Source organism: Arachis hypogaea, chromosome 15, assembly GCF_003086295.3.
Source record: "Arachis hypogaea cultivar Tifrunner chromosome 15, arahy.Tifrunner.gnm2.J5K5, whole genome shotgun sequence".
Classification (NCBI taxonomy): domain Eukaryota; kingdom Viridiplantae; phylum Streptophyta; class Magnoliopsida; order Fabales; family Fabaceae; genus Arachis; species Arachis hypogaea.
In genome coordinates this window covers 3,892,946-3,916,329 of record NC_092050.1, presented here as the reverse complement: position 1 = coordinate 3,916,329, position 23,384 = coordinate 3,892,946, and the positions used below count along the sequence as shown (strand labels likewise).

At 33.1% G+C, this 23,384-nt stretch overlaps 1 protein-coding gene across 1 annotated transcript; it reads left to right on the top strand.

Annotated features, from left to right (window-relative positions):
* The first annotated feature begins 931 nt into the window (after positions 1-931).
* Positions 932-5,460, top strand: LOC112747657 (ubiquitin domain-containing protein DSK2b-like). The gene is made up of 9 exons (XM_025795808.3): positions 932-1,537; positions 1,984-2,679; positions 2,782-2,996; positions 3,064-3,174; positions 3,662-3,720; positions 4,037-4,065; positions 4,529-4,618; positions 4,689-4,840; positions 5,169-5,460. The coding sequence occupies exons 1-8, from the start codon at positions 1,291-1,293 to the stop codon at positions 4,835-4,837; spliced, it is 1,596 nt and encodes a 531-aa protein (XP_025651593.1). The 5' UTR covers positions 932-1,290; the 3' UTR covers positions 4,838-4,840; positions 5,169-5,460.
* The last annotated feature ends 17,924 nt before the right edge of the window (positions 5,461-23,384 follow it).

Sequence of the window (23,384 nt, the reverse complement as noted above, 5' to 3'; positions counted from 1 at the left end):
CACCAAATGGCGGACGGTGGATTGGCGGGCCAAACCCGATATTTTTTTATAAATTATTAAATATTAAATAATATATATAATTTCACAACCATTTCAATAAATTTATAATTTTTAAAGGTATAAAAAATTATAATTTCTAAATTCACAAACATTAAAATCTTTATAATTATAAATATGTAATAAATATAATCATAAACCAAGTTTTTTAAAACAAAATAATAAAACTCACATTGTCCAAACTCCAAAGCAAAATAAACATTGTCAAAAACATAGAATTAAACATTTTCAAGTTTATATAAATTAAACATAAAATATAATTTAAAATATAATTTAAAATATCTTCAATTATCATCTTCATCTTTTTGTATATCAATAATATAATAGAAATTTATAAAAAAATGGTCCTGAAAAAAAAAGTCTGGCTCGCCAGAAAAATCCACCCCGCCCTATCGAAACCCTTCGAAGCCCACAGATTAAACGGCGTGAGTTAGACAGACTTTTTAAATTTGGCGGTTTTAAATTTTCAATCTAGCTCAGCCTACTTTTTTTTGCAGGTAACGTGGACTGGTACGGCAAATTTTGATCCGTTTGCCACTCATGTATTTGTTTTGCCCGATTTATGCTTTTTTAATTACTAAAAGTCTAAGTACTAGTTTGAATTGATTTTTTATGTGAAAAAATATTTAAAAAAAATATTCTTATTCAATTTAAAACCGATTTAAATACATCTTAAAAAAATGTTTTTATTAAAAAATAAATTATTTATTTTTTTAAAAGTTAATAATACTTTATTTTCAAAAAAATAAAAACAAAATATGTTTTTTAATACATAAACATTCTTTTAAAAAATGTATTTAAATATGAAATAAATTTTGTCTGTTAATTTTTTTTTTAAAATAACAAATAAATACTTTTTTTTTTTAAGACAATCCAACCAATCCTAAAACGCTTATCCGAATAAATAATGGGGGTGTTTTCAAATCAAATTTTTCGTTACATTGTTAATGGATTTAATTAATAATTAACGCACACCCAATTTTGTCATCGTCATTATTATTTTCGCGTCTAATTTTTCATTTCTCTGTTATCCCTCGAATTTCCCAGCTCCCACTTTCTCCTTCTCCCCCAATTCGTACGCTTCTGATTTCACCTCCCCTTCGATAAATTAATTAATTTAGGGTTACCGCTTTGATTTTCCTTTTCTTTGTTCCGTTCATTGGATTCAATTTGTCTTTTTGAGTCACCGTTTCTGAGCAGCCTCCCATTCTTGCTTGCAAACGGAGGAACGCCATGGGAGGTGAAGGCGCTGTGGAGGACTCCAAGGCCAACACCACCGAGGGAGGAGGCGGTGGAGGAGGAGTCAACATCAACATTCGGTGCTCGAACGGTTCAAAGTTCTCCGTTTCAATTGGTCTAGATTCCACCGTCGTCTCCTTCAAGGAGGTTGTGGCTCGCAGTTGTGACATACCTGCTAACCAACAGCGCCTGATTTACAAAGGTCGCATCCTCAAGGATGATCAAACTCTCCAGAGCTACGGTATTTCCTCCCGATCTTTCTGTTTTTTTTTTTTTGTTGGTGTTCTTAATTTTAATTGTCACTGTTATTTTATTTACTTTATTCTGATTTATAGGTTTTGCTCAACAGTTCTAATTTCCTGCCTTTTCAAATCATATAGAAAGATTTATATTCTGTATTTTTTGAATTTTTTAATTTTTTTATTACCACGGTTGTTGTGTTTTTAGGTTCAAATTCTTTAATTAGAAGTTCTGATTATGGAATCAGCCTCTTTGCAATTCGTAATAGACTAATAGTGTAGTATTAATTTGTTGAATGTCGACATCGTTGATATTCTATTTGCACATGTTTGGTTAGGCACCGGATGGAATGTTTTATGTTTTGTGTTCCTCGAGTTGAATGTAACGTGGAAATAATTTTTGAATACTTTATACAATTAATCTTTGTATTTGTATTCATATTTATAGGTTTGGAGGCAGACCACACTGTCCATTTGGTTCGTGGCTTTGCGCCTTCAGGTGCTGGTAGTGGGACCAATAGTACTGGTGCTAACAGCACAGCTAATACGAGAGGTGCCGGTGCTACTGAGGGTGGGGGCTTAGGTGCTTCACCATTCCCTGGGTTAGGACTCAATGGGATGGGGGGCAATGGCCTTGGTGGCTTATTTGGAGCGGGCTTTCCTGATCTTGAACAGATGCAGCAACCATTCTTGTCAAATCCCAATATTGTGAGGGAAATAATGAACACACCTGCCATGCAGAATTTAATAAATAATCCCGAGATAGTGCGGAATCTTATAATGAATAACCCACAGATGCAAGAGCTCATGGATCGAAACCCTGAGCTAGCACACATCCTTAATGATCCCAGCACACTTCGCCAAACACTTGAAGCTACAAGGAATCCTGAGATCATGCGCGAAATGATGAGGAATACGGACAGAGCAATGAGCAACATTGAATCCTCTCCTGAGGGATTCAACATGCTGAGGCGTATGTACGAAAATGTTCAAGAGCCCTTTCTAAATGCCACTACAATGACTGGTAATACAGGAAATGAACAAGTTAGGAACCAAGCGACAAATCCCTCAACTACTAGTTCTGATGCAACTTCCCCCGTGCCCAATACTAACCCACTTCCCAATCCTTGGTCATCTGCTGGGAGTAAGTTTTCATACTTAATTTCTTCCTTTTCTAAAGCTACTGGCTACATTTTCGAGGGGTTGGGACAAGTACTATTATGCTAATTCATTTTAAATATTGCAGCTGGAGGTGCCCAAAATACCACTAGAAGATCAACTACTGGTGCGGATGCTCGGCAGCAGACACCACCCACTGGCTTAGGAGGGGCTGGTCTGCCCGATCTTGATGGTATGTTGGGTGGCATGCCAGATTCTGCTTTACTCACACAGTTAATGCAAAATCCAGCTATTTCACAGATGATGCAAAGTATCCTCTCCAATCCGCAGACTATGAATCAGGTATTTACATATGTGCCATCTGAGTTGTGCATATGTTGAACATATCTAACATCCTTTTTTACTTTAGATTCTTGGAGTCAATGCTGAGCAGCGTGGCATGCCTGATTTAAATTCTCTCAGAGAAGTGATGCAAAACCCAGAATTTCTTCGTCTATTTTCCTCACCAGAGACCCTGCAGGTTGAGAGATTTATTGTTTCAAATTTGTTGATGAATATGACTTAGTTTTCTCCCTCAAACACAGGGTTGATTGCATGTCATTACGTCCATTAATAACTATGTGATCTCAAACTGAAACATAGTCATGCTTATGTGCTTTATGCCTTTATTAAGAATGTTAATTTTGAATGTTGGTGCAGCCGTTTGCATTTAGTTTATTCTGTAATGGGTTATAGACTTGTATTTAGTAATTAGTATTGAAGAAATGATGAGTGCCAGTCATAGTGGGATATGGGCTGCTTAGTTCAAATTGTTGGATAATGGCCCTCCTTGCTAAGCATTCAAGAAAAATTGACTTACATTCTGGGGTTAAATTTGATGCTTTTCTTTAGGTATTAAGACCGGGTTCTTTAAACTACGATCTAATATGATAATGAGGTTGTAGTATTTTGTTTGCTAAAGTAATATATACAAAATAATTTTCTCATTAATGTGTGTTCTATTGCAGCAACTTATGTCTTTCCAGCAAGCTCTCTTGTCCCAGCTTGGTCAGCAACAATCAACACAGTAAGTAATGGAGAAAACGTGGCATTTCCATTCTCATATGCCAAATTTGTTTTACCCCATGAAAAAAAAGGAACTCTCATTAATTGTTGCTAACTTTTTGCTGAAACATGCCAATAATGGAGGATTTTCCTTTCACCTTAAACTTTTTTTTCTCTGGGGAAAGAATTGTACACAATAGAATGCCCTTTGAATGTGAATTTTCCTTGTTATAAAATAAGAACTTATGAATTCTGATGAATTTGTTGAATTTTATTTTGTTTCTTATTGTTGCTGGCTTGATGCTCCAGTAATCTAATCTGCTGTGCATTTATTACAGGGAACCAGGTCAAACAGGTGGAGGCCCTGGTAAGGCAGACAAATGACATTGTTGGTTACTGTCCAGTGTCCATAGAATTATGTGATTTATTGGAGTATTTTGTTGTTGTAGTCATGCATTGTCAATTCATAATGTTTGATATATCTTCAGATTTCCAATAGATAATTATTTGAATTACAAGTTTTGGACCTGTTTAATTGTTTATCATTTAATACTGTGAATGGGTTTCCCCTTCTATATTTCTGCATATGTGCTATATAAGTGAAGAAGTAGGGATAATTGGTTTTTTCTTTTACTTATTTCTTTTTGTTAAACTAGAGAAGAAAATAATTGTTTGGAGAATGGTTTTTTACTTATTACTTATTTCATAAATCATGAAATTGGGTTTGGGTGTTGAAAAATATCACTCTTCAGGAATGGTTTTTCCAATTGATTGCATGCAAAAATTGATAAGCATTTTCAGTAATTGCCATCGGTTGTTCTTGTTGGTAGGATCGATGAACAACTTGAGTTTGGAAATGCTATCGAGCATGTTTGGCGGACTTGGAGCTGGCAGCCTAGCTGTTCCAAACAGATCAAATGGTTAGTGTTATTGTTATCCTCCAATTCTCCAATCATATTACACTGCTCTAATTGACTGTTGTATTCTCAGAACCACCTGAGCAGCTGTATGCTACCCAACTTTCGCAGCTGCAAGAGATGGGATTCTTCGACACGCAAGAAAACATAAGGGCTCTTATTGCCACGTCGGGGAATGTTCATGCAGCTGTTGAGCGCCTTTTGGGGAACTCTGGACAGTAGCAGGTAATGTTGGCTGATTTCATTTTTGTGAAGGTCCTTCAGTGAACTCCTAGTTTTGTCGTTTTGAAGTTATCAGTTGGGGTTCAAGGTCCTTTGGAATTATAAATAGAATCAGGATTCTATCCAAATCATCATGGCCAGAACTGACTTGGTGTACGTTATAGATTTAAATTGATCTGTGATCCCATTTTAACTTGTGATGTCATGCGTTTTCTTGTATATATACTAAAATATTGAAATAAGTATAGACATGCGTTTTCCTCTAGACACTATTTGTATTGATATTATTTGTGTAAATGCTTCAATAACTTCATAATTACTGATTTGGCAGGTGGGAACGGACACGAGACTAGCAATTAAATCCCAAATGCTAAAAATTGGTGTGAGATATTAATCAATTTCGCTTCTATTTTCGTCATGGGAATTGTTTTAAACAAATCTGTTGATTTTTTCCCCTTATACATGATTTATAGAATGTAGTAGGATTTCCAAGACTTACATTTTTTTAATTATACATTCACATGCAAGAAAGTACCGGCCTTTTGTACCATATACGTATAATTCCAACTTGGGTTATTTTCAAGTACTTAATCCGGAAAATATTATATTTACAGCTGTTTAAATATTTTTACACCAAATAAGTTATAATTGTTAATGCTTCTGATATGTTGTAATTTTTGCATAAGGAAAGGAAAAACGAAAGGCCAGTGGATGATAATTTTATACATTTGCTTTCTATTTGTTCTATTTATTCAAACATGAAAACTTATTTCAAAACAGGCTTCATCCAAAAGAAAATGTAATTTCTAATTATTCATTTTGCAATGTATAAAGAGGAAGGTAAAAGAGAAAGTTGGAATTACCTGCCAGATTTAATTTCTTGTATACAAGAAAGACAAATGAAGCTTGGCTTTAGTGCAGTGCGATCCTGTTAGGGTTTGTCTGCTTTGTCCCCGTTATATTTATGGGATATGGGTCTCTGCATGTGTATACATGTTATGCCAAGTCATACTGCATAATCGAAGACTAAAAAGAGGGGGATTATCAAATATGATTTTCCCCTTGCCAACAATAAAGTGAATTGTTGATCAAACAATAATAAGAAAAATAAATAGCTAGGCTTATAAAAAAAATATAGTATATAAGAGCAAAAACCGTGTTTAAGAGAGAGTATATTTCTTTGTTATAGACTTTACTTGAATGTAAATCTTTGATCTGTAGTGATAACCCATAGATAGTGAAATAATTATCTCAAACATTAATTATTTCAAAGGTGAGGATAAGTATATTTTAAAGTTTAATGGGCAATAGTCACCAAAAAAAAAAAATTAAAGGGCAACATGGACTTTAAATGAGCTAATATTTAAAATGGTTCCTGAAATTTGACTCTTGGTTTAGTTTAGTCTTCCAATCTCTAATTGATTCAAATTGTACAATAAAATTTTAAGACATGACTCAATTTAAGTCCATCCATTTCCGTCACACTGAAAAGATGATGTGACATGTTATTTTGCTGTTTGCACCTAAATGAGGTCGTTTTACTCCTCAGCTCTTCTTCCTCCGCCTCCTCAAAAATCTATGTGACAGACATTCAGTCAATTCATATTATCACATTGCAATCACTAATTAGTTGTTATTTGCAAGTTGTTCAAGTTAGTCATAATAGATTTAACTGTATATGCAAAGAAACTAGTAACAGAGGTAAGTTCTCTTCCATCTATACATGAAACGATCCTAAATGAATAGCAATATTTCTCATTCAAATCAATTCATGGATGCTTCAGCACATGATAAAAATGAGAGATCTCTTCCTATACCACCACAAATCGTGGACATTCTGCTCCCTCTCTCTTTCCACTTCGCATCGAATTTTTCATTCCCTTCATCTTTCACAATTGAAAGATTCGGTAAGATTTCTTTGAAGACATGCAGCATTGACTTTTAGAGTTGTTCCTCAATGAAATACGACCGAACCAGACGAAGTTTCATCAACACAAAGAAGAACTAGGCCATGGCTCAACTTGCAGCAAGCTAATTGCACTGATTTGACGCTCCATTGCCACAAACACACTGGTAGAGTTTTAATGAAAATAAATAAAGTAAAAAATTTTATATTGATAAAGAAATTTGTTGTTTGATTTTGCTATATCTCTGATTTCAAGCTCCTTGAATTGAGGTTGCTACGTTTGGCTTTTAAGTTTTTTCAATTGAGTTGATTGTTTGACCGTTTTTTTTTATTGAGGGTGGTGGAGTTGGGAAGATATGATTGAGGGTTGTGATAATGGGGTGGGGGGAGGAAGTAGAGGGGAAGGAGTAAAACGACGTTGTTTAGACGTAATTAGTAAATCAACGTCATTTAATCGTGCCACGTTATTTTTTTGGTGATGGAAATGAACGGAAGGATCAATTTGAATCACACCTTAAATTTTCAGGTATAATTTGTGTCAATTAAAAATTGGAAAGCTAAATTGAGCGGAAAGTCAAATTTCATAATCATTTTGAATATTAACTCGACTTTAAACCCATTTTGAATATGTCAACTCTTTATGAGAATTTTAACTTTCTTACCTAGGTTTCTTTTATCTTACCTAATTAGGACTTTCTTTAAGAGTAAACACTAATTCGATTTCCTAATAAAACGGACAGCTTGGACCTTGACCCTATGAAACATGGGATAACGCAAATCCTTTGTCATCTCTATTTAAAACTCATAGTGGAAATACCTAATTAGCACATTAGGGTGATGACCTGGTGGTTAAGTATCATGCTGGAAGTGATAGGACTGGTTAAGATTGATTTGTCCTTTTATTAGTTTTTAACTTTTTTATGATTCCACTGCCACCAACTTGGACCTCTACACAAAAGTCAAAACCCTCTCGTCCTTTTATTTTTTGTTTGGGGTGGTAGCTATTGTGGGATTTGGAATGAGAGGGTGGTGGACTGGGGAGCAGTAGCGGGTGGTGAATGTTGTTGATGAAGACGGAGAGTGCCTTCGGAGGAGTTGTGTTGTTGCACGTTGACCAGGTAACGGGTCAAAGCATGGTTATCAAACCCAGTTCGACGTAACCGGTTCGACCGAAAACTCTGTCGCCCAGTCATCTAACTGGACCGAGCCAATCATTGGACCAGTCATGCATCAAATCCGTCGAAATTTGAGTTGATTCGGCCGGTTTTCAGCAAAACTGGCGACCCGTCCGATTTATTCGACTAATATTATCAAAAATAAAAAAATTCATCATATAAATAACAAAGGACATTGTTGATAAAAAAAAAAAATTTGGATCCTCTAAAGGTTGAATTTTACTTTAAAAAGTAAAGTGTGATCTTCTACTATTGTTTATCAATGTAGTTTAAATTTTAGTCCAACAAATTCATCACTCAACTTAAATTTGTTCGTTGCTAAAAATTATTACCGAATTTATTAAACCCTGAATTTAAAGTTGTTTTACTGAATAATCACTTAGTTAAATTTTTTATTTTTGTAAATCTGTAAATTATGTTGAATTTGTTACTTATTATGATTACTCAAGATTGAATTAGTAAATCACTTATATTGAAAGTGTCTTTTTCTTGGTCACATTGTTATTAGAAAAATAAATATATATCGAAAATAGATATTTACTTTTTTTTGTTGTAATACAAAAAATGTAATTATTAATACTTAATAGTGCTTAAAATATGGGTCTAAGTTGTCAAAATATTAAAATTTAATATTTAAAATTTAATGTAAAAAATAAACGCTAAATCACAGATACTACTCATGAAATGTCCTCATGAAGAAGCTCCAAAGTAGTAGTCAAGGTTGCGAGAACCGGACCGATCAATGAACCGATAAAGTTACTGGTTCAATAATTTATTAGTTCGATCGAAGTTCAATCGGTTTAATTAAATATTAAAAAATTATTAAAAAATCTAAAAATAATTTTAAATATATAAATTTAATAATTTTTAACTTAATAAAATTTAAAATTTCACATAATAAATTATCTATAACTTAATATTAGAGCTTCACAAACAACTTCAAACATCAAAGTTTATAATCAAATAAAAGAAACGCACATAATGACAAACCCATAATGTTCTATGTTCAAAAGAAACAATTACTAGCAAGTTTTCAACTAATCAAAGGTGCAACTCATCAAAAATCATAATCATCATTAAGTGTTTCAATATCTCCATCATAAACAGGTAATCCAAAAAATAAAAAACAAAAACAAAAATAACCTCAAAAAATAAAAAATCATGAATCCAAAATAACATCAGAAAACTATAAATTCAGCAACCAGAATCATGAAGCAGCATACAAATAAATCATGAACAAATAACCTCAGAAAATAAAAAATCAAAATCATGAATCTAGCAAACAAATAAATCAAAAAATCATGCACAGAAAATCAGAAGGCAGCGAGGAGGAATAAGTGAATAACAGCCGGCGCCGAGTAATGGCGACGAAAGAGAAGGCGAGCTCGGTGACGAAAGAAAAGGCGAGCTCGGCGACGAAAGAGGAGGAGTAATAAAATGACGTTGTTTAAAAGTTCTACTTTCAAACCAAAAACTCGCTAAAAAATCGGACGGTTTTGTCGATTTATCGGTTAACTGCCGGTTCAACCGATTTTTTTATCGATTTTTTGTTAAACGATTTCTAACTTTATTCAAACCGATTAAATGACCAATTTTCGGTTAATCAGATTGAACCAGTCGATTCGGTTCGATTTTCAGAACCATAGAAATAGTAGTTTAATTAGTACTAATGTGTTAATAATTTGAGTATAATACAGATAACTTTTTGTTATCAATTAATACGAAACATCGTACTATACCATTTCAGTTAAAGAAAAATATTAGGAGAGTAATAAAATTTATTTTTTTATAAGTAATTAATCATAATATTTAAATAATATAAATTAAAAATATATTATTAAATTATTAAATTAAAAAATTAGATTAATAATTAAAAATAATAATTAAAATAATAAATTGTGCTAACTTTTTAATATTATTATTTAATATAATAATTAAATTTGAGAGCACTCCGTAATTTAATGAGAAAATTTTATATACACAATGGAATAGTTAAAAAAAACCTAAAAAAGAGTACGTAAAAAGAAGATGAATGAATAATAATATTATAATCAAATATAGTGTAATTTTTTTTTATTATTGTTCTATGAATTTTGAGATAATTTTTCTAATAATAACTATTGTAAATATTTACTCTTTACCGTTAATACCCGATGAGTTGATGTTTATAATTGAATTTTTTATTTTTTTAAAAATGTTATTTTGCATTATGTAACAGGTTTGGTTTATACAATATTATTGTATTTGATTTTGAATTTTATAATACCTAATCTGAATTATTTAATATGATTTACTGTTAAGTAATAAGTATTCTTAGAAAAATAAAGAGTAAGCTAAATGTCAAAGTAGGAAACATAAACCACTATTACTTATCTAGAATGAATTTTTTTTATCAAATAATTTATTTTTTAATTTTTAATTTAGTCTAAAATTTTTTATTTAAATGCATAGACAGAACTATTAAAATTGGAAAGCTAAAATTCAAAAAAACTAATAATTTATCTAGAGATGAATAAATTGTTGTAAATTTTGAAGATCAACAAGCTATTGAAAAAGTCCAAAGTTTACTCACTGAATATTTAAAAATATTGGTAGTTGATTGTAAGTTATTTCCAATCAATTTCTAAAAGTGGTCAAGACCTTTGTGAGTATCTCGATCTAGATTTGAGGAGTGTTTTAGCAACTTGTTGAAAGTACATATTTAAAATATTTACGTGTATTAAATTACTATTAAAATCATATATTCTTAACGACATTTTGTTATTTATGTATGATTCTTTTTTAAAGCCCAAATTTTATTTCAAAATTTATGAGGGCATTACAAAGCGATATTGCAAAATGAGCCTTACGAAAAAGTGGTCACAATGCAACATAGAATTAAGTTGTAGAAGGAGTTCTATAATCCATGCATGAGTAGATAGGCATAAACAGAAATTAATGGACATTCTTTGTTCGGTATCATTTTCTACCTTCTACAATGATAACATGCTAAATTTTTTAACATTAATATTAATACATAATCACTTTTCTAATCTTCAATTTTCTTTCTTAATAAGAGATGTGTAGGAGAAACAAAAAAGTTTTTAATAAGCAAATAATTTATCGTGGCTCAAAACCCATCTAAAAAAAGACATAAAATAGTATGAAGCATAATTTAAATTTTTTGTATTTACTCTTATTTATCATATGCTTTTTAACTTTATTTGATATTTTTTTATATAATTTTTAGAAACGGAACAAAAAAATAGCCGTGAAGAAATGTACATAGAAAATCATAATTAAAAAGAAAGATGTGGCGTTTTGTAACCGATGAAGCAAGAAATATAGCGGTAAGTTGAATTTATTGGCCAATTTTAGTACAAAGTGAAACTTGAAATTCCGACAAACATTAATATTACTTTGTTGTTTTTTGTTGTGTAAATCTCAATTGTAGGAACAAATTAAACTAGTCACTCAAGATGAGAAAGATGGATATGATCCATCCCAAATGATGTTATTGGCAAAGTGTTTGGAAAAGAGCATTCTGGTAAGGTGCGATGCATGGATACCGGAATAACACCTATTAATACTTTTAGAAATGCCAATCGTCCTAATCAGCTAGCCATTTCTTCGACTTCAATGTCTTCTATCAATTACTCCCAAGTTGATTTTAAACGTTTTGAGTCTAAATTTGATGGGACATTGACCGCACTAAAAACATATTTTCTTTCTAAAGAAGGAAGAATTCATGATAAACTTACTAGTATCTTTGACCATGGAGTTCGATAAATTGCTTCCTCTTCCTGAATTTATGTTGCAATCCTTATTTTGAATTTTATCTTAAATGATAACTATTATATTAAGCTACTATTCTAGCATTGATAGTCTCGTATACTCTAACCTCACTCACACATCTTATTAATTCATTGTTCAAATTTTTGACACTTGAATAAGTTAATGCTTTTTTTTTTAAATTTTTTTTCTTTGAATTATTTTTATAGTGCTATAGATGTTGGCCGTTGTTATGTTGACATTTTTTGTTTTTAATTTATTTTAGACTAATGATGGTGAAAATGATCCTATTACACCAACAATAGAAAGAACATTATCAGGCGAAAGCAATAAAAATCGTAAACGCATTGTTTAGTGTTGCTTTAAAGACTAATTAATTGTTAATTCTTTCACATTTTGTTTGGGTATTATGTTGTATTTTATTTACTAAACAAACGTATTCAAGTAGTGAATTTATTAGTGGTAGCTGTGAATTTATTGAATTTTAACATGTTTAATTTTTAGGATTAGATATATGAAGATAATGTTGATTACGATATTATGCATTTTATTATAATATAAAGAAATCATTATTTATTACAATGAATTATGAATTATATTTATATTTTAAATAATTTTATTAGTATTAAAATTATATTTATATTTTAAATAAATTGTAACACCCCACCACACAGAGCTTTACGTTTAAGTCATAAAACAGAGGTGGTGTGGTATTACAATCTCTAAAATAAAATATTTAAATAATAATAGTGAAAAGAATATAATAAACTAGAAGTCTTGAAAAATAGGTAAAACAAAAATTGCGAAAATAAAAGCACAACGCTCAGGAACGAGATAACTTGTGTGCCAAGAAAGCTGTAGTTAACAAGTGAAAGATAACAAAATTAGGAATAGAGGATCAAAGATACAAAATAACAAGCTCCTAACTCAGCATGCGAAGCGAAGGCTGGCCGGAGAATATTTTTATGCATAAATACACATCCCAAAAACCCCAAAATACATAGCTAAAACCCCAACTCTCCTTAAACCTCTAAGAGGAACAAAATAAACAAGTTATTCGGAGAGAAAGTTAAGTACATATATATAAAACTGTACATCAAAATAAAACCCAGAGACTACTCCACTTCAGAAGTCCAGACGTCTAGCGAGGAGCCTCTCGACCTGCATCTAAAAACAACAACACAGTATGCGGTGAGAACTAGAGGTTCTCAGCATAGTTAAGGTGCCACGCACATAATATATAAGATCCTGGGAATGTTAGAGGCAATCCTAGAACGCTGACACTCAGATTATAAAGCTTAAAATTACTAAACAGAAATCATAAAAGGGGTAGGTGTCTAGGGAATTCAAAACTCAACTTAAACTTTATCTTAACACTCAACCTGTCCACCTTTCCTCTGTTCCTCTATCTCCAATGAGTTTGCAAAGACAGCCAAACAAGAAATTGCAAGCACAGGTAGGAGACAAGTAATACAAGTAGCAATTATCACAATTATCATAATATATTCAGTTAGGCAATCCCAAATAAGGCATAGCAAACAAACAAACAAAAATACATATGATGAATGTCTGTCCTACTGGCCGTGAGCTCACATGTTGGTTACTTTTCCAGAACCCGACATATCCGACAGCTAACCCGGATATCGTCCTCTCGAAAATCGATCGGCGGTACACCACCACGAACCCCACCTGGCGGGCGGTATACCACCACGAACCCCACCATTGCGAGGTGTACCTCACAAGATCTTCAATTGGAAAAACAACACACACATGTGGGTAGTAAACCACCACGAACCCCACAAAGCATTCACTTTTTAAAAAAAAATATGTGGGCGGTAAATTATCACGAACCCCACACCAGTCCCTTTCAAAAACATGTCGGCGGTACACCACCACGAACCTCACATACTTCTCGACACTAGGCAAGCGGTAAACCACCACGAACCTTGCCAGGTCAAGCTTAAACAATTTCGATTTCGAAATCATTATACATATTCGTCATTCTCAATTCATTAATCATACATCATCACAAATTCTACACTTTTCCAACACCAACTTATCCTTCCAAACCTTTCTTCTCTTCCAAGTAACCTTGATTTCCATAGTCTAATCTCATCACTTCTAACCTTTACTTCATTTTCAAGTTACCTTTATTCCCCAACTCTCTTTTTATTACTAAGCTTTCTATCTAAATTTAGAACTAACAATGTAAAAAACAGAGGTTTAGGAGGTTAAACTGGCTTGAAAACACAAAATATCCATTTGCTGAAAAACAGGGGTATGCGTACGCATGTCATATGTATGCGTACGCATAAGAGCAATTTTGCCCAGGTAACGCGTACGCGTGAGCGTGCATATTGGCCCATTTCGCGTACGTATGTACGTGAGGCAGTAGCTACCACATGCGTATGAGAGGGTATGCGTATGCATAGGTGGGATTTTGGGTAAAATTTTGGCTAAGTTAAAAAGCTGCAGAATTTAATTTAAAACCTCAAACTTCCGATTTGTACAACTTTTTCGTTTCAAAATATTTTTCATCCGTTCTTCGAACAGCGTAAATTTTACGGACCAAATTTTTACATAAAACAAGTTTGAAACTATTTGGGGGTTCGAAAGCCAAGTTATGACTCGCTGAAGTTTGTCAAAAAATCCAATTTTTACAAAAATCTAAAACCTCAAATTTTTATCAAGCCAACCTTCAAAAATCAATCTATCATGCCTAAATTCAGCACCAACTCAAGCAACATCATAGCATATCACTTCCCATCCTTCCTCCACTCAATTATACTCCAATTTAAACAACTCTAGTACATGAACTTCACACTTATATCAATAAAAACATCAGTAAATCAATGCCCATACAAATTCATTATTATCAACATGGCAATTATCCTCATAGCATCATTTAGCACTCCATTTTTCATGCCCAATATCCAATCATAGTCAACCCTCAACCTAATTCACAATTATCATCAAGGCACTAAACCATACAGCATACACATATATTCATTCTTATCCTATATATGGTCACCTAGTCTAAGTTTTCACAGAACATTACATATTAAATACGCAAAATCTAAACCAAACTTTGGCCGATTTCCGCGTATTGTCTAAGGTGAAACTCCAACCAACACACCCCTCTAGCCCCAAAATTATCAAAGCTTGAATACCCAACCTCCACCAAGTTCTAAAGCTCACAATTCAAGCTCCAACATATACATATATACACCTAATTTCACATATATCACCATACATACTCAAAATTTACAATTTAACATACTAGAACCGAATTTGGTCAGGGTTAGAGACCTCACTGTATTCACAGACCAAGAGAGCTAAGTCCAACAAGATTCACGAGCTAAATTGAACCTACAGAACTAAAATCAACTAATTCTCAACTTGGATTCTTTTAAATGTCAAAAAATTGAGGAGTAGAGAGGCTGAGGTGATAGAGCGCATTACCTATAAAATTTTTCTAGTAGAATCGTAAAGCTCGACGCGATGATCGCGTGGCCGCAAACGGTGCGGCGATCGGAGCTCAGAGTGGAGAGTTATGGTGGTTTGAATTGAAGCTAGGATTTGAGAGCTCTCTTCCTTCCTCTCCTAATGTTTTGCAGCGTGAATGATGAGAAGGGAGGAAGGGGAAGCTGTCTTCATAAGGGTTATTGGGTTGAATTGGGTCTTGGGCTCGTTTTGGGCCCAGTTCAGTTCGTTCGGTCTAATTTTGGATCAAATTCTTTAAAATTTGTGTCAAAAGTCTAGTTTTAATTTTTTCTATCACATTATACTATCTAATCTCATTTTATAATTACTTTGATTAATAATTAATTTATTAGTTAGTTAGTTACTAATTGTTCAGAGTTTACATATATACATAATAAAAATATTATGGCAGTTTTATTTGTGCAATAATTTTTAAATTTAGGCAGTTTACATCTCCGACAAATAGAAAAATAGTTTTCAGTCTAAGTAATTTACAGGGATTTAAAAACCCCACAACCTCAATCAAAATCGCTGCAAAACAGTGTAGTTGTATGCCTTTAGAAACCTGACGCAATATACTAAAAACCATCATAAATTACAGAAGGTAAAAAACCGTCATAATTTAAATTTGAAATAGTGTCGCTTTTTTAAAAATTTCGGTAATTAAACTTCAGGACACCTAATTCCGTCAGTTAATAAAATCGTCGTAATGTAACTTGTAGGGTTTAAAAATCGTTGCAAAACTTAAAAAAATCCTATAAATGAGCGCCTTTTTTGTAATGATGCCTTTCAAAAATCTTTTTTATTTTTCTAAAATAAAATTAAGAAAGGAGCTACACACTTTAAAAGTTTGAGATATTGTTAGTTTATTATTTATTACACATGGTGTAAATGTTATTCAAGCTAAAAAATAGATTGATAAAAAATAGAGTAAAGTGTCGTTTTTGTCCCCAACGTTTGGGGTAAGTCCTATTTGTGTCCCTAACGTTTAAATCGTCATATTTATATCCCTAATGTTTATAAAAGTGATTCAATGTTATCCTATTATCAATTATACTAACAAATCAGATTATATTTTTCAATTATTCTCACTTGGATGTATTCATTCTCAATTAGGTCTCACTTAGATGTGTTCGATTTTAATATTATAACCACTATTTATGTTTAGATTCAATTATGTCACTAGAAAAGTGAATTATGTAAATGTTGTAGAAATTAATTTCAACTTTTGATGAGCTATTTTTCGGAGTGGATCATCGATTCTATACAAGACATTTGTATTCTAATTTCAAGAAGAGATTTTTAAAACTCAAACTAAAGCGTTCATGATGTGTAATTGACGGCAGGATAACATTGAATCACTTTTACAAATGTTAGGGATACAAATAGGACGATTTAAACATTAGAGACACAAATAGGATTTACCCCAAACGTTGGGGACAAAAACGATACTTTACTCTAAAAAATATTTATGATCTCGAACTTAATTTTCATATATTAGCGGTGTATATGTATAATATTTTATATAAAATATTAAATTATATGTTATTACATTAATAATAAGTATCATACTTTTCCTATTTTAAAAGGGATATAAACATAATATAACATATATAATAGGGTTAATAATAAGTATCATACTTTTCGTATTTTAAAAGGGGTATAAACATAATATAACATATATAATAGGGTTAAGTATGATTTTGATTCTTAAGGTATAAGTCAATTTTTTTTTATTTTAACCTTTTTTATATACAAAATCATCTATAAGGTTTAACTTAATTTTTAAATTGTTCTTTTTATCTAAATTTTAAATTTTATTACCAAAATATTCTTAACCAAAAAACTATAAAATAAAAAAAAAAGAAAAAAAGAGAAAGAAATAGATGAGAGAGAGAAAAGGAAATCACGAGAGAGGGGAGGGAAGAAGAAGAGTGGCCCGGGAAGCGGGCGGAGGGAAGAGAAGGAGGGGGAATCGACGCCATTCTTCTTCTCCTTTTCCCACCACAGTGCCTCCGCATGTCTCCTTACCCACCTCCCTCTTCTCCCTTTCGCGCTAGCTCTATCGCGGTGAGTTCTCTGTCCCCCTCTCTGCGAACCCAAAATCACGGATTCCTAGTGTTGCTGTCGATACTCAAGTCGTCGTAACGTCTCCCTCCTTTGTTCCTGTCCAACCTAGCCATTCACCCTTGCTCGCCCTCAGTTTTTTCACTGAACAGAGACCACTGAAGCCGGCCTCTTTTCTCCAACAAACTGCTGGCGACGTCACCATCATCTTCATTAGCTTCTCTATCGCTGAACCAGACATAGAAGACAGCCCCTGTTCTACCTCCACCACTAGCGGCCAACACTGCCACTGCAACTCTACCAATTCTGCTTCTGTTTTTTTTTTATTAATTGCATTGTTAGATTTGTTAATTTATTAATTTTGTTAATCACATTGTTGTTGATTCTGATTTCATTCTGATTAATTTTATTATTCTTTTACTTCTGTTTTTTCTGTTTTTGATTTTGATTTCATTCTTCTGTTTTTGATATTTTGCTAGTTAAAATTCTATTTTTAATTTTTTGATATTTGTTAGTTGAAATTCTGTTGTTACTGTTAAAATTTTAGTTGAAGAAAAAAAAAGAAGAACAGGTGATGCTATGATGAAGAAGAAGAAAAAGAAGAATAGAAACTGAGTATTTTAATGAAAAAGGAGAATGATATTTTGATTTGAAGGATGATTTTAAATTCAAATTAAATTTTAGAGACGATTTTGTATGCAAAAAAAGTTAGAAACAAAAAAAATTTTCAACCTATACTTTAAGAATCAAAATTGCATTTAACCCTATATTATATAGGTAAATGCTTATAAAAAATTACTATAATAACAGTGTATTAGAATTCAACTCATATACTCGATTAATTTATTAGAACTATTTTAATTTTTAATGCATTTTCCATAAATTAATTATATATTAAAATTATTGTTTTAGTAAAATTATGTTCTTTTAATAACCGTGATAAATAGATACTAACAATATAATATAATATAATATAATATTTGACTTAGTATTTATGTAACTAAATTTACAATTAGCTATATGATTTTATTCCTTTCATATGTGTATGTTTTGCATTATTATATCAAAACTAAACTTTTGTATATATACCTCGTCCATTTTATTATTACAAACAAAGAAATATAATTTGGACATTATTATGATTTCCATTTCCTTCACTAACTTTTGAAATACACGTAGAAATGAAATGAAGAGACAATAGTTTTAATTAATTTGGCACCAAAATTTGTGTGTTGGCGCTAAACATTTAAACTTGTTCCGGCGTCTCGAAAAGGTGTTTATTGGCATCGCATCCTTTCACAAAGCTACGTGTTCTCTTAAACACACACACACCCTCTTAAACTTGATTCTGTATTTCTCTGTATATATATACATAACAGTAATTAATCATTTTCATTCATGCACCCTTTCTTCTCCTTCACACTCCATCTCATTTCTTGGTTCAATTATGGACAAAAATGCTTCCTCCTCCTCCTCCTCCTCCTCTCCTTCAACCTCCACCACCGAACAACCACCACCACCGTCGCCGCAAGATGTCCCTGTTGAAGAGCCACCAGTAATTCTGAAAACACCAGAAGAAGTGCTGGCTGAACTCTCCGAAAGCGGGGAAAGCCCGCCGCCTCCTCCGCCTTCGGCTGCAGAAGAAGAAGGAGGGATTGGCGGGTCGGCTATGGCAATAGCGGTTGGTGTTGGTGGAGAGGGAGTGGTGTTGGGTGAAGCGGGTTCCGGTGGAAGTGGTGCAGGTGGTGCAAGTAGAAAGAGAAAGGCATCGGAAGTGAAGGACCCTCCAACTGGAACACCAACATGTCCAGTTTGTAACAAAACTTTTGCAAGTTGGAAAGGTGCTTTTGGACACATGAGGAAGCACCCTGATCGCCAGTACCGTGGCTTCTTCAAGCCACCAACTTTCACGTCCTCTGCCGCCGCCGCCGCTGCTACTGGTGGTGCCACCACCCAGGGTATATATTGTTATGAAAATTAAGATCAAAGAATATATATATATATATATATATATATATATATATATATATATATATATATATATAATTGATTAATTTCTCACGGTGTGTGATCTAATGATTTGTTGTCTTTGTTTTTTATTTTTTATTTTTTATGTGGTTTAGGCTCTGCGGAGGGAGGAAGTAGTGCCGCTTCTGGCGAAGGAGGAAGTGCTGGCGCCGCCGGGCAAGTTGGAGAAGGCGGAGCATTTGATCTCAACCAGCCAATTGGAGGAGCCGGCGGTGGTGGTGAAGGAGGGAACGGTGATGAAGGAAAAGATTTAGGGTTTGATCTCAATAAGCCTGCCGATGAAGAAGACAAGGCATGATGATGATGAGAATTTTTGGAAGATTAGTCAAGTTAATTAATCACATTTATATTATTATGCTTGAGTTGTATAATAATATGCATGCATGGTGTTTTATTTTGTTACTTTATGGGTTTCTTGGTTTTAAGTTTTTTCTGGTTTATAAGTTAAACTAGTGTTAAACCCGTGCGATGCACGGGCTTATATTTAAATTTGATAAGTTAAATTAAAAATAATATTTTATAACTATATATTTTTTTAAATTTAGTATAACACTATCATCGTAGTTATATAATAAACGTGTTAAATATGTTGTTTTATCTTTATTCAAAGTAAAATATAAATAAAAAAGTTTGAAGTTTATAATATTCTTAAACCATAAGGAGGGAGACATGAAAAAAATAAGAACATATATAACTGTAATAATAGCATGTTAATTTTACACTAAATTTTGTATAAAAAGCTAATAAAAATTTATCGATCGATAACCTAGTATCTTACTAACTTCATTAGAAAAGCAATTGGCATAGGATGTTGTGCTCCTTGTTACACATTTCATTTCAAATCTGAAAAAAGAGTTATAGATAAATTAGTAATATCTATAGTAAATATTTGTACAAAAGTATAAATCATAACATGCTATTAAAATAAAAATAATATTATTCTTACCTAAATATTATTAAAAACCTCTTTGAACACGACATTTGTTGTTGATGACTTTGGATTGCCGTCTTCATCTAGAATTAAAACCCTGAGGCCACTGCGACTCTTAACTCTTGACAAAGCAACATAAAGTTGTCAATGGGTAAACACTGATTTTGACAAATAAAGCCCTACATGTGATAATGATTGACCCTGACTCTTGTTAATGGTCATTGCAAAGCATACTGTCAATGGAAATTGTCTCCGTTGGAACTTAAATGGCAATCCTGAATCTGAAGGGATCAAGTTCATTCTTGGAATGTACACTTTATCTCCAATATTTCTACTGGTCACTACCGTCGCTCCAATTACGTTGCTGCCAAGTTCGTTAACTATTAATCTTGTCCCGTTGCATAAACCTGAAGTCTGGTCTATGTTTCGCAGTAGCATTACAGCGACTCCTGGCTTCAAAGTCAACTTGTGATTGGGTAGTCCCGAACATTTGATGTCATTTAGGAACTCTGGTGTGAACCACTCTTGTTGTACATCTTCATTCTCATCAGCTTGACATGTTGTGTCAGAGCTCAAATACTCCTTTTCCATCCCTAGAAAGATTGTCAAGACAAAATCGTTTACCTTCTCGACACTCTCAAGCGTGGGTGCAAGAATTGCCCTACTCTGAAAATACCTGTAATCTGACATGTTTTGCAACAAATTTGGATATGCAAAGTCTACCAAATGAGAGAGAGGGTCATCAGTAGTTGTAATCAATAGATCATTTGGAATTTCAACTTCTGATTCATCACCAACAACAGAGCCAATATTTCCATTTCCAACATCAAGTATCCAATTAGCAAATCTCTTCATTTCACCTTCATCTTGATCCGAAGAAGACATTAGAAGCCTCATATTCGTATGCAATTTCAGAACCTTACAAAATGACCACAGATGGGATGAGTTAATAGCGGATGCCAATATATCGTGTCTACTTCCTTTCGGAATCACCGGAAGTATCTGTCTGAAATCACCTCCTAGAACAACAACCTTACCACCAAATGGTTGATGTATCTTATGTTGATCGGTAACTGACATAAGATCCCTGAGCGTCCGATCAAGTGCTTCAAAGCACATTTTATTGAGCATTGGAGCTTCATCCCAAATTATTAAGCTACTTTGGATGAGCAGCTCAGCCTTCAAACTGCCATGCTTGATGTTGCAAGTAGATTCATCAGTAATTGTAATGGGTATTGAAAATCTAGAATGAGCCGTTCTGCCACCAGGTAGGAGTAAAGAAGCAATTCCACTGGATGCGACATTTAAAACAATTTTTCCTCTAGACCGAATAGCAGAAGAAAGTCCATTCCAAATAAATGTCTTACCACACCCACCATGCCCATAAACGAAGTAAAAACCACCAGAGTCTGTAACAACAGCATTGAGTATCTCATCAAATACTAACCTTTGCTCATGAGTCATCTTTTGTTCTGTATATAAGTTTGTATGAGTCAACTCATTTGTGTCATATGCTAACTCCTCCTCTATTAGCTTATTCTGAAAAAGGCGAACATGAGACATCTCAGGATATGGCATTGATTGATAGTCTCTTAAAGATCTCGCATTGCTGTTGAGTATCTTCTCAATCTCAATAAGGCAGAGGTTTTTCAATTCGTCATCAGTCATGCTTAGTCCTAGAAAAAGCACATAGTGGTTTTATGAAATATTTAATAAATAATTCTAAAATAAAATTATTAATATTCTTAATAAAAATAAAGATAATAAGAGAATACAATCTTGATATATAAAAAAAGACATAGTAAAATACCTTGGTTTTTCAAAGCTTTTCTCCTCTCATATAGTATTCCATTAGCCAATAATGTCCAAGTTGCATTCCAAACACGCTCTGGGTTGCTAATGCTATTAGATATCAGTAGCATCGCAAATAATTTTCTCAATTGATGACCAGATGCAAGTTCAGCTACCTCATTAATAGCTGCAATGAATTCCCTATCATCGCACAGTAGTCCCATGGAATAGCAAGCATCTTGGAAGCTAGAATATGTAATTCCATTAACTGTCCTAATAGACTCATATGTTGTGCAACCTCTCTGAACAGCTAACAAAATTCTCATATAATAAATATCACCTGTACCCGGTGGAACATAATTTAACCTCCCGATAGAATAACCTCTTTTGCGTGGATGCCACACCCTTGATTCTCTATCATAAACAAATTGATTTGGAAACTCAGCATACGTCAAAGTTTGACCTGCTTTAAATTTTTTATTGGCCTCCATCCATGCTAAGAACATTGTACATTTTCCTTCCTCTTCTTCCACGATTTCTTCAAGATCGTCATCATCTTTAAAGATGATATTTTGCTCTCCAGGCAAATGAAAGGTTAATCTCATCACTGAAGGCCACCTTTGATGAATATCATACGCTAAGGTTCTCCACACAGCCTCACATGCAGACAAATATCTGCAATCATAGAATTGTTTGATCTCATCAATAACCTGAGCATCCTCTCCACTGGAAGCTTCCTTTGTAACTCCAACTGCTACCCTGTCTGGACCTTTATTCACATACTTGACCAAATATTTGATAGCATTCGACTTGTTGCAGTACTCTACATTAACATGCGCTTGATAAGACATCAGTAGATATGCATTGTATGGAACCACATTCCTATTATCCATATGGACTCCCTTCTTCTCAGTAACCACCCCTGTGTCTCGTCTTCTATATGATGGGTATCCACTATCATCGATAACTGTGGTTTTACTGAATGTCTTGGGATAATATTTGGTGCAGTACCCATCTTTCATGCAGGGAGATTTTGAGAATGCTCTACCACATGGTCCATGAATCATATATGTAGATACAGCTCTAAACAATTTTGGATGCTGAGCAGGATCTGGCAACTCTGAAGATATTAATTGATCAATTTGAGTTGTCGTTGTTATCTTATGGTCTCCACTTAACCACAAAAGAATGTGAGCATGTGGTAGACCTCTTTTTGGGAATTCCACCGTATACATCCCTTATACCAAAAAGACAAAAAAAAAGTTATATGTTATATTTAAACTATCTATTTTATGTATGTGCTTTGATAAATTAAGGGTGATAATAAAAAATCAACAATACGTTAAGTAAGAAAATATTTTGCCATTTATTTTATAACAATCTAAATGAATATTT

Bases quoted from the DNA above. Each gene is read 5' to 3' on its own strand.
- LOC112747657 (XM_025795808.3), top strand. From the start codon at position 1,291: ATGGGAGGTGAAGGCGCTGTGGAGGACTCCAAGGCCAACACCACCGAG. The intron at 1,538-1,983 runs GTATTTCCTCCC...TCATATTTATAG, and splicing joins TCAAACTCTCCAGAGCTACG to GTTTGGAGGCAGACCACACT. The intron at 3,721-4,036 runs GTAAGTAATGGA...CATTTATTACAG, and splicing joins GGTCAGCAACAATCAACACA to GGAACCAGGTCAAACAGGTG.